Source organism: Talpa occidentalis, unplaced genomic scaffold, assembly GCF_014898055.3.
Source record: "Talpa occidentalis isolate TD23 unplaced genomic scaffold, MPIMG_talOcc4v2.1 talOcc4.7, whole genome shotgun sequence".
In the NCBI taxonomy this organism is placed as follows: Eukaryota; Metazoa; Chordata; class Mammalia; order Eulipotyphla; family Talpidae; genus Talpa; species Talpa occidentalis.
Window position 1 is genome coordinate 75,383,565 of NW_023605083.1, and position 18,964 is coordinate 75,402,528.

Sequence of the window (18,964 nt, forward strand, 5' to 3'; positions counted from 1 at the left end):
GACTATACCTAAAAATGGGGAGAAACATCCCGCCTTCCTTCTGGCCCTCTGGAGAAGCATCAAGAACTGTACTCACCTTGGTTGCATTTTTATTGGGGGCTGTAGACGGGCAATCGGGATCAGCAGGATTGAGGCAGGGCCGGTCCATGTAACCATGACCAACTTCAGCCTTATTCAGCATTTCCTCCCAGCTGTCCACCTGATAGTTTATTTTCTTTAATTCTTCTAGGAATTCCAAAGGGTCAAAGTTTGTCCACTGCAAAGGAGGCTTACCTCTGTGAAAGAAATTAGGAGGTAAGACAATAAAAAGAAGCTTCCAAGCCCTTAGCAGAATACCAAGACTGCAGCCAGGTCACAAGAGACTGTTTGCAGCCCTGGCATGAAAAATGCTCCTTTGTGGCACATATGTATGCAAAACTATACCAGGAAAATAGCTCATGAGTGAACAGGGCAGCAGAGAGCTTATAAATTAATGACAGTGCCAAAGACTTCATGTGCCTGATGCTATGTTTATTACCTAAAACCAAAATTAGCCCATGGGTGCTTCTAAGCAGAATACGGACCTCCAAATGGGGGGGGGGGGGGAAGGAGAAGGAATCGCAATGTCAAATTAGCATTTGTCAGCCTAATAAATACTTTGTAAATGTCATCAATCAAAATATTTTATCTCCATTACCTTTAATAATCCCATACTTATGAGCTCTCTCTGACAGACTGGCAGTCAACCCCACCAGCCCCCTGCTGCCTCTGCCATCACCGCCATCAAGGCCACTTCCCCCACACTCACTTTTGAATTTGTGCTGTTGACAGACCAGAAAGGCTTTTGGCTGCCTGTTATGTGGTTCAAACCACACTGTAGCTGCCTAACCAGGCTGAAGTCATTATTCAGAATCTCCCAACCAGAAAACACAAAACCCCTTATTTCCCATCTAAAACTGTACACTGAAGGTCAGGGTATGGCCACTGCAAATTGCTTTTGCAGATACATGCAAGCTAGGACAGAAACAATAACCCAACCATTCATTCTGGCATAATTAACTGAAAATGTCTACAGTGATTAACAATTATTCTTTAAATGATGCGGTGTATATAATATCCAACTGCTAAACTGTGCTGCACCCCCTACCAAGGCCTTGACAGATATCGGCTTTCCCCCTTAAATGTCTTTAATGTGATCCAAAGAAAGGTTAGCATTTTACTTCATAAGAAGATCTTGAACTTTAACTCAAGATATTTAGTGCTGACATGCACCTACTAATAAATTCTTTCCGTAAAAAATAAGCTAAACCTACAAAAGGACCTGGTCTGCAAATTTGTGCATGTTTTAAAGAGTTAAAAATCACACATACTCTGAAATAATTTGCATTATATTTGCATATAAATAGGCTGGTAAAAGTGAATGAAACTTAATGATGCCTACAGAACTTTTTTTGCAAAGTGGAAAAACATTCTGCTGAAGCCCCCTTTCCCCCAACTATTCACTTTAAGAAATGCACATGAAATCTCAATGTTTTTATTCCTTACTCAGAACTAAAATGGAATAAGCAATGATAAAGCAGCATCAGAAACATTCTAGAGCTTAGAAATCACAGACATCAGAAAACACTTACAGTAGATATGCTGTCCCAGATTGTAACTTCGCCCCCTCCCAGAAGCAGTCCAAAGGTGTAATAATTAAACAAGGGTAAAGATATTCTATTATCTGTCAAAGTAAAAAAGAATATGTCACACTTTAGGTTACCACATACCAACAGGGTGGTTTGTTATTTTTTTGCAAACAAAAGGAAAACATACCTGATCCATGTAGCCTGTCTCTGTGATAAGTTCTCCAGATTTGTAACACAAATGTTCCAATTTCCACTGCCTATTAAAATAAAGAGCAGAGGCAAAAATTCCTCATTGTTATAAATTCAGTGCAAAATCATAGAACATATAGGAAGAATTGCAATTTCAATCACTCTTAAGTACCTGTCAAAAGGAGTAAATTTTTTGCCAAGTAGAGACCCTACAAGCTTGCTTTAATGAATAGATAATACTGGATTGCAATTAACATGTGGGGTGTTTATGTAAATGAATGCTACTAAAGTACTTGAAAAGTCTTGTTTTCTTAAGAGTTCTCCCAATAATCTTGTTTACACTATTAATCTGCCTTTCTACATACATTAACAAACTTCTGAGCAGATAATTTAGAGTTGAATTATCAGAAATTCAAAGCAAGTGAGGACAAAATTAGTAAGGTTTATAATGTATTAACATATAGTAAGGTGGGAAAATTTTTTATTGGCTAATAATACCCTTATTAACAGGTAGTGTTCACAATGAAATTTCCTGCTGTAAATAACACTGCCAAGTAGACTGAGTTACACAGTCTTCTAGTCAAGTTGTGTCCTCTAGAAATACTAAATGTGCTATCTCTAATTAACTGTATTACCTATCATCTGTTATTAAAGAGTTCTATTATCTCTATGAGACACAGACAAATGTCTATGACTTGCCTTTCTGAATATACTGTGGAGAGAGTCTAACTTAGAAAAAGAAAAAAAATTAGAAAGGGTGGAAATGGAAAATCCAAAAGAAAAAAAAAAAAGAAAAAACTTCACTTTCCAACTCACTCATCCACCTACCCACCCACCCACCCATCCATCCACCCATCCTTCTACTCACTCATCCTACCCACTCTCCATAGTCCACCCACCTCCATCTATGTATATATTTTAATTTGATATTGTATTCATACAGACTCTCTAGTATAAGTAGGTTCTCATTTATATAATTTGATCAATTCACTCTTATTTATGCTTGCTTGTGAAGGGCATGGTTGTGCATTACAAAAGCCATTGGACTTGAAGCTATAGCAAAGGTTATGAGGTATGAAACCTGGCAGTATTATTGAAACACTGTATTAACTTATATATATGCTCTAATTAATATCTAATTGCCAGTTTTCTCACCTAAAAAATGAAATGGGGTTGAAGTAAGTGTTTTTAAAGTTTAATCCAATGGGTAAAAATTCTCTGGTTGCACCTTAGTTCAAGAGTATAATTTCACTGTACAGACCCTCACATCTTTTCCCTAAGTGTGTAAGTGACAAGCTCCCTCACATGAGGGGTCCTGTTATCTTAAGAATGTAAAAAGGATTAGAGTGGCCCAGGAAAACCCATTTCCATCTTCTTTATAGGACCTTCTCTTGTAAATTTTGTAAAACTGTACTGGGTAGCTGCTTCCCCTACAGCATGGAACTATGCTCTGGCCTGACAAAGGTGCTAGAATATATCTCCTTACAACTTTCCAGAGCCCTTCCATACATGTATCTGATTTTGTTCTGTTAATCTCTTGAGGATAAGAGAGCACACATGATCATAAATCTAGTTTACAGATGAGGAAACAAGATTATGTTAAAGATATGTTCACTTGTCCCAGGCCATGCTGGTCCCTTGGAATCTGTCTCAAGCTAGACAGTTTGAGAGCTAATCCAGTTATGTCCAAGAAGAGCTAAGGTTATAGCATGAATAGGTAAGAGTCTTGAGTCCTTGTGGCCACTACCTTCCCCTATAAAGAATAAATCAACACATGAACTACTCAGTAGAGGTGTTTGAAAGCCGAGGGGGTGGGATGGTCTGAGGTAAATGACAATTTAGTGGTACCCTGGAAATGGAGCTTAATGAGAGCCATCTCAACAGTTAAGGGAGAAGATCCACTTTAAATCCATCAATCCAGGCAGTTAGTCAATCAACAAACACCCTGAGTGCTTGCCCTGAGCTAATGTTGGCATTCGGTATATAAGACCAGGTCTCGGCCCTGAAAAATGTAACCAATTTAAACAGACAAGAAAAAAGACTTAAGTTTTGTAGCAGAACTCCTCCTAGGCTTTTACCATACCCACAGAATTGGTACATTAGCTAAAGGGGAATATTTTGTAAAGACTGTGTAAAGGTGTGTGTGAATCCACTTTATTTCACCTACCTGTTGGCAGGAATTCACTATATTTGTTCAAATCCCTCCCCCTACCAGGGCCTTGTTTGTTCCTTTGTGACGCATATCAACTGTTAATACCTGTAGTGAATCTAAAGTAACATGAAGCAACTTTTCTTTTTTGCCTTTTCCATGGGTTGTAAGTTTACTAAAGGCAATTCAAAATATAACTGTTCCAAAATGACCTTAAGCAATGAAACATCTTCAGAAAGGGTATATAGCCACTCAAGCAATGCCTGAAGGATCCTCCTCATTTGGGCATAAAGCCCAGGTACTGACTGAATAAAATATTACAAAAGAATGTATGAGATTGGTTTCCAAACTCTAGAAACTGAATCAAGATTTAAAAAAGCATTTCATTAGAAAATTATTTCTAAAAACTTGTCACTCCAGATATTACTTCCAAGTCAACCTCATTTACTAAAGCAAAGCAGCAGCCTCTTCCCACTGCTTACCTGTTATACATATATACATGGACCCGGCTGGCCTGCAGCGCCGAGTCCAGGTGTTGTCGGAGTGCTTCTGTGGTAAGGACATTGGCGCCTTCTTCTTTAGGGGTCTGAATCATGAGTTGAGGATTGAACATTGCCTCTTCTCCAATCTTCTGGCGAGTATAATTTAATTCACGACTTACTCGTCCACCAACTGACCAACAGTACAGGTTTCAATTAGAATAGCAAAATCCCCACAAGTTAATGTTCTGTTATCTCACTAAGACATGCAGGAAATACAATAAATGGTCATAAAAATGAATGCCTGATGTTTGAATAACTTCACTTTATTATTACTGGCAACATTAACTTGAGCAATAATGAGCATACAACACACTCACTACACCCACGCAGGAATGTCCTACCCAACACAGGAGCGTGGCACTCCCAATGGAAAGCACTCCGTGCACCTTCCAATTAAGACACCAGGTGGAATAGGGGGAGGAAAACCTGAGACACCTTTTCCCTCAGACAAGACCAAGTTCCCTATTACAGTTTTCTCCACTTCCATAAACAGTGCCCTGCAACACATTTCAAGATAAATAACTTCAATTTACACTCTTCTTCTAAATAATCTGGCAAAAGCAGTAAGGAAATATTTCTCTTTGTTGAAAAAGAAACAAGAAGAGGTAGTACATGTGTGCTCAGCATAAAACTTGCCAGTAGATAAAGAACATGAATCCTATGAGATGCTCTGGGAAATCCCACTGAGATGTACCCAAGGCATCAGCCAGGCCTTCATGGGTAGTCCTAGACCTGCCTCCAAAAGACCCACCTGCTCAGCAGCCAAATCGACAGTTGAAAGGTTCTGAGTGGCCCAGGGCAGGTGGCCTGTGGTCTGGAAGCTCCCCCAGGTGATCCTGAATCCACTCCAGCCCTAACCCTGCTCTCTCTAAGCCAGAAGGCCAAGGCATAAGCTGCTGTCACTGCAACTATTTTTTGGGTTTTGTTTGTGTCTACTTCCTCAAGTCCAAGGCTGTATTGTAATTATGATTTTTAGATCCAGTCAAGGCCAGGATGCTGCACCTGGCTGTGGTGTCTGTGGAAAGGGAGTTTCATTTCTCACCTGTGCAGGTGTGTGCATGGGAACAGTGAGAGGACAGCACTGGAGACAGGGCTTTGATCCAGTAAGGTCAAAGGTGGGAAGGAGGCAGCAAACTGAAAGAGAATCCTAACCCTTCTTCCCCACACACACTTAAGATGGAGCAAGTGAGTCTGAACAGTTCTTAAAGTCACTGATAAGTTGAATATTTGCTGAAAAAGTGGCATTCGGCTCTAGTTTAGGAAGCGCCTTCAGTGATCACTGTGGCTTTCCCATGGGTAGGAATCCTTGTGCTTCAAGTTTAGTATTCAAGGACATAAACATTTGGTTTGGTCAAGTAAATAAGAACTGGGAGCGGCAGACTGTTTAGTTCTCTTGGCATATTTTATAAACAAGGGGGCAGGATAACAAGCAAATAATGCCCTCATTAGCAAAACCAGTCCAGATTCACAGGCTGGCAGGTTCACACAGATGGCCAAGACCACCAAGACCACTCTGTGAGGTGAGGCTTAAGCACTCAGTGTGTGACAGCTGGAGGGGAGGGGAGGATGCGAAGACAGGGAAGGAGGGAAAGAAGAGGGAGGGAAGGAGATGGGGAGAAAGCAATTTATTAGTTGGTTACAAAGTATTAAGACTCCCAGAAAATTCTGACAAATGCCCTGGAGACTTGTTGAGGCTGTTGCAAACAATTGAAGTTAAAGAAAGACCACAAGAAAATAACAAGAAACAACTGGCCACAGAGGATAAATTTACCCAGTGCCACCAGCCTTTTCCAGAAGTTGTACCCAAGCTGCCTGCAGGCAGGGTCTGGCTTCTCTGGACAGGAATCACAATGCATTATTTCAACCAATTAACTATTGAATTAGACTCAATTCACATTCTCTAGAGATAGAAAAGCCATTTGAAGCTAAAAGAAAAAAATCAAGAACCCTAATTATTAGCCTGGAGTTTTCTTCTGAAAAGCTACAGTAGCTGAACACCCAGAAGTTCCAAATAATCTTTTTTCTTGGGGAATGGAGGGTTGGGAGGGGGAAGGTCAGCCCCTTGCTTCTATTGGGCTTACTATATAACATCAATACCACAAGCCTATAAATCATTTCTATTTCTACCTGTCTCCTCAAGTATGGGCACACCATGAGATTTCCCTTTCTACTTACAACGCTGCATTTCCTTAACCATTATTGAAGCTTAGAATTTCAGGTAAATTAAAAGCAAGAGGTTAAAGGCCACAGACGTGTGCCCCGCTCTCATCTGAGCAAAGAATTGCCAGTAACCAGCAAGAAAGGCTTGCAAGCAAAATAAAAATCAATTACAAAATTCATGCCACTAATAATTCTGACCACACTATTCTGACCAGCCTCATAATGGAAAAAATTTTATCACAGGGATTTTTAGAGATTATGCCATTGCCTGTAAGATGTGAAATGCAACTCCACAACCTCATCTTTTTAAATGTCTTGAGATGTATATTTAAATTAACACCTATGTTTTAATAAAGGTATTTATTATTTGTCATTCTCTGAAATGCAAAGTCATTTGCCCATCCACCTCCTAGCTCTAGTGATAATATGAATATTTTGCTAATATGACCAGTTTTAACCAAGACTACCATATAGGTGGAACAAATCAACCAGAATGTAAAGGAATTCTGAAGTTTGCTCAACCACTTAATGATGTACCCTACTTTTGAGTATTATTAAATCCAATTTACCTTTACATATTATATGGCCAATTTTTACCTAAAATTTCATTTTATATTTAACCAAATATGCATTTTTTTTTTTTTTTTTTGCAAAACATTTCAGTAATTTAAAAAGTTAAGCTGACAAAGAATCACAACATGATTAATTCAGCCAACAAGAATTTGGGGATGTATACTCCTTACTAAGCAGTGGGGTGCTATAGCGGATGGGAAAGATAGGTTCTCTTCTCCGGAGGCTTTGCCAGAAAGAAAGCAAACCAACAGAAGAATCTCCTGGCATGACAAGTGGCACAGAAATAATTAAGATGGTGAAGCCATGTGTATTCTTGGGTAGTGAGTGGGGGGACCACTCCAAATGGGATGAGAAGAGAAGTCATATTTCCACTGCCTTTAAAGTGTATGGGGAACAGTGTTCTGGGCAGGGGAACCAGCAACTGCAAAGCCCTCATTTGGCTTGTTGCAGGGAGAGTATATGGGAGTGCAGCTCCAACTTGGTGAGACCACAATGATGTCATTCACCAGTCACATGGTAGACTTAGCTCCTTCTCAGGTATACCTGTGTCATAAACTGCACAGCATTCATAAGCTCTTACGTCAATGTTTAGCCAAGGCACTCTGGAACAAGCTACCAGAAACAGAAACCCCTCTGGACAGAGCAATTTTATGAACTGGTCTAACTTTTGCTACCTCTGCAAATGCCAATCCTAAATCACAGCTCAGTGACAGCCCTGAGCTGTTCTTATCTTGCATGTTTCCCTACCATGTACCCTGAGAGCACTGCTCTCAGGAAGCCCACAGCCTATTTCAAGTGATTGAAAGTACAGGGGCAGGGGGCACTCAGGGGAGGATGGGTGGCTTTCTCTCTCTTTCCTGTTTTGAAGGTCAAAGTCCCTTCTTATTTTTTAAAAATTAATATAATGTCCATGAAATACTGCACAGTATTTTTTGACTACTAAAATGAATCATAAGATCCAGTATTTGTAATTATAAATGTTTGCATTTACATATACTGACAGTCACCTGTGAACAGCTGTTACTACTATGTGATGTGGTTTATGGATAATATTTACCTGCTTCCCTTTTGGATAATTTGTCTGTTTCTTAATTTTTATGCAATGAACAAAAGCTAAAGACTTCCAGGTGACAAAAAGAGAAAAATTAATATGAAAGCTAGTTTGTAGGGATTTTAATTAAAAACAAGCTCAATGCAAAAGTAACATGCTTCTCAACCATATACTAAAGTCCTCTTTTTTTCTTTCCCTTCTTCCAAATGCAACAACTTTAACAACCTAACAGGCAACCTCTTTGAAAGAAACTTAAAAAAAATGTTATCCTAGGATACCGAGATGCAGAATAACCTCTTATACTTGTGTGGTGCTTTCCATTTGCAAAGGACTTTCACACTTGGAAGTTACTTATTTATAAATCTTTTTCAATGCCACACATACTCCATCAAATTGGGGCAAGCTAGAAAGGTCAAGTAATGAGGATGAGGATCTAAAGGCATGGATGCGAGGCCCAGCACTGGCACTATGGCACTGAGATTTGGGACAAGTACTCACTATAGCTGAGCCTTCAAATATAAAATGAAATAAAAAAGCTACCAGTAACCTCAGAGGACAATCAAAGGTCTGACAACGTATGTGAAATCTCCCAAATCCTTAATCAGAAGTTGAGCGGATGCCCACTCATTTATTCATTCACTGTAGGGCAGGTATCACCCTTCCTTCACAGAATAGGAGAGGGAGCTGCAGAGTTTGGGTGACTTGCCAAAGGTCACCCCAGCTGACAGGAGGTAGAGCTGACCCTTCCGCCCTGAGCACTATTACCCTTGGAGACTCAGGGCTTCTGAGGACCAACACAGATATATTTGGAGGAGCACGAAATTCAACCAATCAGGCTCTACTATGCTCACTGTGAGAGTTATTAGAATGCATGAAAAGTATTATATGGGACAAATACTTGGTATTTTTATTTCAAGGACAAAACTGCCTCCTAGATATTTTCCCACTACTGAGGAGATGCAGTTTTTCCACAGGGTGTTTTCTTTCTGTTCCCCAGAGGGGCCTGCACATTAATGGGGGTGGACAGAAGAGGCTAGCAACATTTTCTTTCATTACCTGAAAATTCTGCCATCTTGTTCTCTAGAAATCTGAGGCTTAAACCAATTATTTGGGGGGGCCTCCCCGGTGGTGCAGCAGTTGAGCGCTGGGTTGCGAAGGTGCCCGCAGCCTCTGCGGTGCTGGTTCTATCCCCCAGCTGCTCCCCGGCCACTGGAGGAGGGTCCCGCATGGCGCGCAGACCTCCTCTGCCGCCCGCTGCTCCCCTCAGCAGTGTGTTTCGTCAGTCTGCCTGTTCTGTTCCCCGCTCTGGCTCTGGTGAATTCTCTCACCCTCCCGTGCTTCTGACTGTACCCGGTGCTTGTATAAATAAGTAAATAAATCTTTAAAAAAAAGAAAAAAAGAAAAAAAAACCAATTATTTGGAAGGGCAAAGGGTGAGAGAGGGGTGGGTGTTGGTGTAAAAAGCACCACCTCTGGAGACATTCTTAAGCTCTGCTGGTTCTTTCCTTTCCAAATTAAACTGAGGGTGATTTGTTTCCCAAGGTGAAGAAGGGCCAGCAGAGGCTGGAAGCCATTCCACCTGGGGCCTGCTGCTCCAGACCATGGGAGATGAAAGCCAGTCCATGCCCTGGTGATGCTCTCCTGTGCTATGGGTCTTCAGCACAGACTTTCACACAGAGCTTAATAAACGCCTGTGGCATTCATGCAAAAAGCTTTTAGCAAAAGCTTATTGTGATCCACATAAAGATAATCTAAGAGGCAACCAATGTTTTTTGCAAATAAATTCCAAGTCCTTTCAGGGAGGCACTGCCTGCTGCCCACTCACCTTGGCACACCAGGCGCAGAGCACACACTCAGTGTTGTCAGATGAATAAATGAATGAGCAGTCTCAATACAGAGCCTTGGGAACAGGCAGTCATCTGTATAAAATATTAATTCTCCCCAAAGGCTACAAAAGTCAATCAGTCAAAACAAATGACCTTTTCAGTCTGAAAAGTACCCACTCAGAGTCCAATTAGGAAAATGGAGTGTGTGTATATGCAAGCGTAACATTTGCATTTGATTAATCCCATGAATTATCTAACAGCCTTGAGAGAGACCCCCCTCTTTAGTTGCTTCAGATCATTCTTTCAATGCTGCGATTAGTTATTGTGAAGGTCAAAAAAAAACAAAGTACAAATATCTAAGAGTACAACTGCAAAATTATCAGCACTGTCTCATTTTCCAAATTGAAAAAAATGAAGATTCAGTAATTTGGGCAATTGGCTTAAAACTCATGGGCTGTGAGTTTTCACCACTCTTCCACCCATCTCTTTTATTCATGACTAGCCAACTGCTGCTTGAGCTTCTGGGCTGTTTTTCTCCTTGTGTGATTGTGCCCTTGGGTGTTGCCATGGGAAAATGCTAGAATCAGATACCTCAAAGAGAATTTGCCTTTATGAAGTGAACCCAGTGAGATGAAAACCACAAAAACAGGCAAGAGCAGGACACATCCCGGCTCCTCCCCGGGGAGGGTGTGGGGTGCAGGAGAAGTAGTAGGCTGCAAGTATGCGCCTGCCATGAGCCCCCACACCAGCTGTTGGCGGTGCCATCTGTTACTGCCTGGGCTGCTTCCTCTGAATGGCTCTCCGTGAAGCTGCCGGCTCGCCCTGTCGGGCACGATCAGGTCAGTCCAGTGCTCTGCCCACACTGGACCTGCTGTCTGCACAGCTCCCCCCACCTGGTATTTCCTATGGAGCCACCAGCCCCCAAGATGACCCTGCATCTGTTGGGAGGCCCAGTCTTCTCTGGTCACTTGTGGCCGTGGCAAGTGAGAGCTGCAGGCCACCTCACTGAAGACAGGTCAAATGAAATCCTAGTACACAGACCCAAGGATGTCCCTGGCTGCCTGCATCTCCAACTGCATCCTTCCCCACCTGTGTACTGTTCTGGGACCTCCCATAATTTTATCTGAATGCCCAAGTGCCATAGCAAGTAGATGCAAACCCAAGCCCTGTCTTTCTTCAGGTAAGTGAGCACCGGAGGGTCCATAAGGGGCAGCACCCGGGCATCCAAGACAGTGTGCACTGTTAACCAAGTTCTAAGTTCTGAGCTAAGTTTTCATTCAAAACTATGAACAGAAACAGCCCAAAGACAACAAAACCCCAGTGCTTGCAGGTAGCACCTTCTCACAGCACTTAGGCTCCCTTCTCCCCAGCTTCTGTGTGGCTGACATCACCTTCCCTGTCTCAGAAGTCTTCTCACCATTATTTGGCAGGGCCTCCAATGGGAACAAAGGAGGGAGAAGACAGTTTGATTCCCCACCTTTGCAAGCAGCTTCCCAGCTCCCATGGAACACCACCACGCTGGCCCCATTGCTCCCCTGCACAGATGCTTCCCTCTGGATCTGTATGGGGAGACACCTCACTGGGGGCTACTTTCAGGATTTTGTGGCCATCAGGATTAGCTGGATTAGGGGCTAATGTATAAGGACCCCCTGGCACCATGAGGAAGTTTCATCACCAGGTCAGCATGTTGTGAACTATATTCTGTCACCACCACTTCTTATAGCCACCAACCAAAACAGGGGCCAACGGGCAGAAAAAAATGCTCTGAGCACAAAACATGTGAACTCGTTATAGCAATAAATTGCCCATGGTGCATTTTCATGGGCATGAGCCATTCAGGACTTTCCTTTCAAACAGGAAACCTACTGAGTCTTTTCTGATCTATAAAGAATTTGTGCCTGATAGTGGCAGTAGGTAGATGATAAGGAAAACTGCCCCAGAAAAATAATACAAAGAAACGTCTAGTCTTTTGCTAAAACCAGTCATGCAGTTTGGGAAGAGCTGGAAACTGACATGTTTAAGACAAGCTAACACCTCCAGGAAGGTCAAATCCCAGTCTTCTAAAAGATAAATACAATCCCCTCCACTAGATCCCCCCCCACCTTTGATGTGGAGGGAAACAATGTGGGCAGGAGGAGCAGAGGGAATGGGGCTGGGCAAGAGGCTGAGGAGAAAGAGAAGAACATCTCTTAATTCCTTTTAAAAATGCAGGCACTGAAAGCTCTCCCAGGAAATGATTTGGTTCCCTCACCTACCTAACGCCATCCTTCCTGCCTGCCCATGGGACCCTGCCCGAAATAAACACAACTTGCAGAAAAAGTAATAGGGTTTCTGCAAGGGAGTGTGTGCTCAAGCACTCAAGAACTTGTGTGTGTGTGTGTGTGTGTGTTTTACAGAACAGTCCCTCTTGCACAAAACTGGGCTGTTCCATCAAAGCCGTATCTGTTATATTTCTGTCTTTCTCTTCTGTTTGGCGTATTCACCAACAAGAGAAAAGGAGGTAAGCTTTGGCGGCCCTGACCTGCAGCTGGAACACAATACTTTCGCACAGCCCTGCCGACCCCTGACATAAATTTTACACCGCAGCTGGCATTTACACACTCAGCATTACCATATGTATAGCTGCTCGGTGCTAATTATGCTAATCACCTGTCTAACTCGCTGCAGCGAAAAATGGTTGTATTTAGCAGTCCAGTGCCTACCAATGCAGCTTACTGTGTGGCTGAAATGTACATTCAGACGGTTCTGAATGGCAAGATTTTTCCACGTTGCTGGCTACATTCAGGCCTCAGAAAAATTTATTCAAGTCAACTGGTTTCGGTCCGCAACAAAAAAGTTACGAGAAAAAAGTGAGTGTGTTCTTGCCCTAACATTCTGGATCTGCTTGCAAGCAAAATGATAAATCAATTGGTGTGGGAAACAAAAAGGGAGAGAGATTTCTTTTGGGAGCCATGTGAAACTGTAGCCTATTTAAAAAAAAAAAAACAAAAAAAAAAAACAGGGAAAAAAAAGGGTCATCCCAATCCCCAAATCTCTAGAAAGAGCAGTTAATAGATATTTAGCTCTAATCCCAATTCTCTCAAATTGCAAGCTTTGTTTGCAATTAAAAAAGTTATTAAATGTGTTCAATTTATTTTTTCTGGATCATGTGTGAACTAAAATGATGGCATGATAATTATCTTTTTTTATTACAACAATGTATGAACATTATTGGGATGGGGAAATCAGATAAGAGGAATTTACCAATTTCTTAGGTAAGCACATAAAATCCTTTTGTCATCTCCACTCTTTAAAAGCCTCTGTTTAAAGACAAAGTGTGATGTTTACATCTATTTTTGTGAGGTTTTCTCATTTCCTCATGTAAAGGAGCAAGTGAAAGAAGAAAAAAAGTGGCGGGGCAGGAAAGAATCAAGAAGCTTATACTCCCCTTAATCTCAAATTTCCTGTTTTTATCATCACAGTTTCTTTAAGCCATTTTATCAGATCACTCCATAGAATGGATTTCTTAAATTGGAAGAATACGGAGGCAGGTTATTTTAACAATTCCCCAAATTCAAGCTGAAACCTCATTTCCTTCTAACTCACAAAATGCCTTCAGGTTAATTTTTAAAACCCTGAACTGAGTCAGTTTAAGGACTGCGTGGTATCAGGTCATTTGGATGAACAGAAAATGCCCCGACTTCCTTGATTTGCTGTCAGCACTGTACAACACATCTGCTGGAGGACAGCCCAAAATACCTACTTTACTTTTTCACCTCTAAATCATCATCATTAACAGGTTCTTTACTTAAATTTAGTAACTGAGGGTAAACTGGAGGGCTAGTTATTTTGCAACATATCTTGGGTTACCCCAACAGTGCTACAAAATACCGGGGCAGATGTTTGGTGACACATCTTAGGTTTACACCCAAAGGCACCCAAACCAGTGGACTTTCTCAGATACAGGAGGAGGTCATGAAGGAAGCTGGCCACTTCTTGCCTTGCTACCCTTCAATTTAACTCACTACAGAATAAAAGATGATGCTCACAGTAACTTCAAGATGCTGCTATGAAGACAACAACTTTCTATCAGCCCCTTCCCCCCCCCCATTCTGTTCAACATTTTATAAGCTTATCTGACCAATGAAGCAACATTATCCAAGCCACATCTTGCTCTCCTTGGCTCCCCAATACAAATTTTTTTTCCCATCTAGAGTATTAATTCATCTGAGTTTTTGTACTTCCAAATCTTGACTCTAACAAGCCCACCACCGTGTACACTGCAGACAGACGAGTTACCCCTCTTTCTCTCGAGATTTCTCACTCTTCTTAAATAGGTGATGGACCACCCTGCTTCATGGCACAGAGAATGTTTACATTGCAGTTCTTGACTGTGTAATACATCTGGCATTTTTGGGCAGGATTCCTGAGCAAGGAGCCAGAAGCCCTTAAGCAATGATTTAAGGGGAAAAAAATGATGCACGTTGACTTAACAAAGTCCACTTCCAATTCCTTTTGCTTACTTCTGTACATGTTCCATCAATAACTGAAAACTATCTTGGTTGATAAATTGGGGAAGCCTGCTGTTTCTTTCTATTAATTCTAGCAAGAATAAATAAAGCCTGTACTGTGGTATAGGAGACCTGCTTCTCGCCAGCCTTACCTTCACAGCCAGTGGTGTTCTGGGACCCACATGAAATGTGGGCTATTTGGGCCAACTCACACCTGGCTTTCTGGATTAGAACTGAGGTCCTACCTCCACATTATAAATCTTTCCAACAAACATATCATTCATTAGCAGGTACCTGAGTGCCCACCAACGATATAATTTCCCTAACATGTGACAGCTGGTTTTCCAGCTATGTCCTAAACCCCAAATACAACAAAAGAGTACTAATCCTGGAGGGGCCAAGGGCATGCTGCATCTTTCTGTACACCAAACTCCTAAAAATCTCCACAATGGTCAAGCAGTTCTTCAATGGCAGCATTCTACTGTTTGGGGAGGCTAATTATTTCTGCCAAACTTAAAGATGGATGTAGAAAAAGGAGATATATTACACAATGAAAAACAAACAAACCTAAATTCAATTTAAGAGAAAAAAAAAATCTAGTTAAGTATTATCATAAAGCACCCAAATTCAGAATTTGGAAGTAAAGAACAAATAACAAAAGTGCATATATTTTGGTAACCCTGATGTTATCTGTGTAGTCAAGGAAGATTCTCACTGAGAAAATCCCAAGGAGCTTCCTTCTTCAGAACTGCCTTCAGGAGCAAAGTCTTCTGCTCTCTGGGTTATGAACCAGAACCTTGCATACAGATGGGCCATCTAATGTGGTGGTCAAAACTGGGATAAGGAAATAGATCCTCTCCCATCCCTATGAACACACTGTGCTCTCCTTGATTTGGGTATTTGTCCCAGCTAGGGAAAGCCTGTTTGAAATGTTATGATTTACATTTCACTCAGGACCCAGTGCTGTCCTATTCTATATGGCACCTTAAACACAGGAACCAAGACTTCAACACTCCACTTGTCAATATATGCTAACAAGTCACCTCAAACGTTCATAAAAATGCCTTGACTCTGAAACAGGGGAAGCGTATTTTCTGTAGATAAGATGCCATCGTAGTCAAGTCTTGGATGCTACCCTCACCCAGAGAAAAACCCCAAAGATGTAAATGGCAGCTGTACATCTATCATCTCCCACAGTCACTTTGAAATAATACAATTTCTAATTCCCTTCTGTCAGCTTGTAATTAGCCAGATTTACTGCCATTTCAGTTTTCACACTAGGAACTCGAGACCCATTGGGAGGAAATGATTTGGGCAGTTCAGGAGTAAGTAGGTAAAGAAAGGAAGGAAGGAGGAGGGAGGAGAGCAGCGAGGGGCAGAGGAGGTGACAGTATTATAGTAACACAATCATACGGGTATGGTGATTATTTAGGGATGCCTCACCTAGTTGGAATTTCTATAACTTTTTATTTCCAAAATAGCGCTCAATTAAAATATTGTACTACTGCAAAATAGTCTATTAAATCTGGTCTCTTCTAAAATAATTGTAAAATATTTTCATACTTGTTTTTGAAGTCAAAAAAATCTTTTAAATCAAACACGAACACATATATCCACACACACCATCTCCAGTAGAACAGACTACTCCTCAGGGTTTAAATCTGAGCAGACAGTGCACAGATGAAGTGGGTGCAGCAATGTATGCAGGCCTTGCCTGCAGAACGGTGACCCCCACCCAATATGAGAAGGGCAGACAAGTTACATAGCTCAGCCCTTAGTGGACGGGGCTCCAGGGTCACAGGGAGGTCAGCTTTAAAGGAGAAATCCCGATGAAATATAAACATGGCATTGTGGAAAGCAGACAAATCTCCCATAGCTTGTCCAGCCAGCGTTAATCTTGCCATCAGCTGTGGCGCATAATCCAAACAAACGGATCCTGTGGTTCATACATCTGGAAGTTGTCATCTTCTGGAGCCTCTGAGAGACGCTATGTGTGTCTGAAACACCCCATTGCCCAACCTGGCTTCTAAATTTGTGGAAGGGTCAAGAGGGGCAGGTCACAAAGTGAGTTGGAGGATTCGCACAGTTAGCAACCCTGGGGTGAAGGCACCTAAGGCGATTTGCTCTTTTTAAAAGCAATTATTGTTGGGTGTTAATTTGTCAATCATTTTTCTCTCGAATATGAAAAAAATACGACGACTGTCAACTCTATTTGCTTGTGTTGTGTTGGAGTCTAAGAAATGCCAACCTAATAAATGTGATCCTCATTTTAAAAAGTGGACAGGAGACCAAGGAGCAGAAAGGAACTGCTTTTCATTCTGTCTTTCTGTCACTTGTGAAATGCAACCAAAGTGACAGCCCAGAGAGCAGAAACCACTGAGGCCCTTGTGGAGGCCACAAGGGCAGTCCAAGCAGAACCCACACTGCCCTGCTGACATGCTGCAGCCCATAGGGTCCCCGTGGTTCTGGTCTGTGAGGACACCCATGGAGGAGTGGTCAGAGACAGGACCACCTGGTCGGGGATGGGACCACTAAAGTGCTCACTTGCTATCTGGGGCTTCCAAAAAGTGACATTACTTCAATACAAAGTCCAGGGATGTCTTTTATTGATTCACAGTCATGCTAAAATCCTTCAGTCTGCTATGTTTGATGTCTTTCTGCAAAATTAACCTATCTGAAAGAAAAAAGGGATATTTGAATATAAAGTTTTTTCTTTTTCCCATGGCCTGTCTCCCCCATATCTACCTATTCACCTATCTACTGACTTGCCTACCTACCTACCTAATCTCTGCTCTTTCCCTCTCTCTCCCCAGCACTTGTCATGGCATTTGATATTTAATGTCATCTTAAAGTATAGGAAAATTATAATTTTAAGTCATTAACGTGAAAAAAAATTCATCATGTGGGTCAGTAAAGATGAAAATGGGGTGGAAGAGTCAGCCTAAAAATTGTATTTTGTAATACCTTTACAGCCACATGGACTTCCCATCTGCACAGCAGGGGTATTCCAATCAGAGTCTATCACCCAAACCATTGGTTCTCAATGGGGGGAATTTTTCACATTCTCCCCACCTTCACCTTAGGCAACAAAGAGAACATTTCTGGTTGTCTCTGCTCTGAGGATAGTGGTTAGAGACCAGCCAGGCTGCTCAATATCCTAGAATGCACATGGATGGCAGCCCCCACAACAGAGAATGACCCAGACGGAGATGTCCACAGTGCTGAGGCTGAGAAGTCATGTTCTGGACACTGAAAGGGTGAAGACCACTTATTTCCTATACCTGCCGGTGTTCCAGCCAAGAACAGTGAAGGCATAATTCCAGTACTTGTAAACATCAAGCATGTACTTTTTTAAAACATTAAATTCTTTAAAAAAAAAAATTCGAAGTCACAACTTGTGTCTCTGTCCCTTAATGCTGGCTTACAGAGACATTAATAACCAAATACCAAAGCAATATGGGTTCATTTCAAGGCTACAATACAACCTGCAATAAAGGAGGCAGGGACTGGGCAAGCTTTGAGACAAAAACAAAAAGTGCAAAGAGATAAATGACCATTCTGTCACTGGAGAATCTTGACAATAAACCCGTGTTTGTGAGAGGATTGGTGTGGGGGATAGATATTAAGGAAGACAGAAAACAAAAAGGAAAAGTCAACAAAGAAATGGGCAAGATTGAAATATAAGTGAAAAATAATTACTTTTCCTACTACCCTCCAGGGTCCTCTAACTGGGGTCCTGTAAATTGGGCTGACAAAAGACTACCAAGAGAAAAGCAAACAGAAGTTCATTAATCTGTATGCTATACTTATGTACCTAGGAGTTCCTAGGGAAGAGTAACTCCAAGAGGTGGTTTGAACTTGGGTTTATATAGTGTCTGAGCAAAGAAACAATAAATTTGTAGAAAAGTGACAAGGGAAAAAAAATTTTCCTTTCTGTGCTCCAAAGGGCAGGATCCAGGAGAGGTGCTAAGGTACCAGGGAGGGCACCAAATAGCACAAATCACTGGACTTGCAAATAATGGCTAATGGAAAAGCTGTCAGCTCCCCAACCAAAAGCCCTAGACCTTCCTGCTGCCTTGCAGGCCCAATGTTCCAAGTCTCAAGGCTCCCCAACACAAATCTGACTTCCCAACCAAAGGGAAGCAACAGACATTCCTCAACAGCCCACCATCTTGTCATCCTCTGAGCCTCTGACTATGCTGTTCTTTCACCCCAGCTCTCCAGCCCCTGTACCTGGCATAAGCCTCCTTCTGAAGGTTTCTCTGCCACCCTGTCTCTCTAGTCTGGGTACCTGCCCACCACCTCCCCAGGGCAGGGACTGTGGCTTTTCCCCAACATCTCTCTGGAGCATCATGCCATGCCTGGCTCAGAGCAGGCA

The 18,964-nt window shown here is 41.9% G+C and overlaps 1 protein-coding gene across 4 annotated transcripts in view; it reads right to left on the minus strand.

Annotated features, from left to right (window-relative positions):
- PTCH1 (patched 1) overlaps positions 1 to 18,964 on the minus strand; it is a 69,684-nt gene that overhangs the window by 36,370 nt on the left and 14,350 nt on the right. For all 4 annotated transcript variants that reach the window (XM_037493992.2, XM_037493994.2, XM_037493995.2 and 1 more), the window contains 4 exons: positions 4,428 to 4,617; positions 1,795 to 1,864; positions 1,611 to 1,702; positions 77 to 275 (listed from right to left, as the gene is read on the minus strand). In XM_037493992.2, the coding sequence (XP_037349889.1) occupies positions 77 to 275; positions 1,611 to 1,702; positions 1,795 to 1,864; positions 4,428 to 4,617 (551 nt within the window). The remainder of the gene's footprint in view (positions 1 to 76; positions 276 to 1,610; positions 1,703 to 1,794; positions 1,865 to 4,427; positions 4,618 to 18,964) is intronic.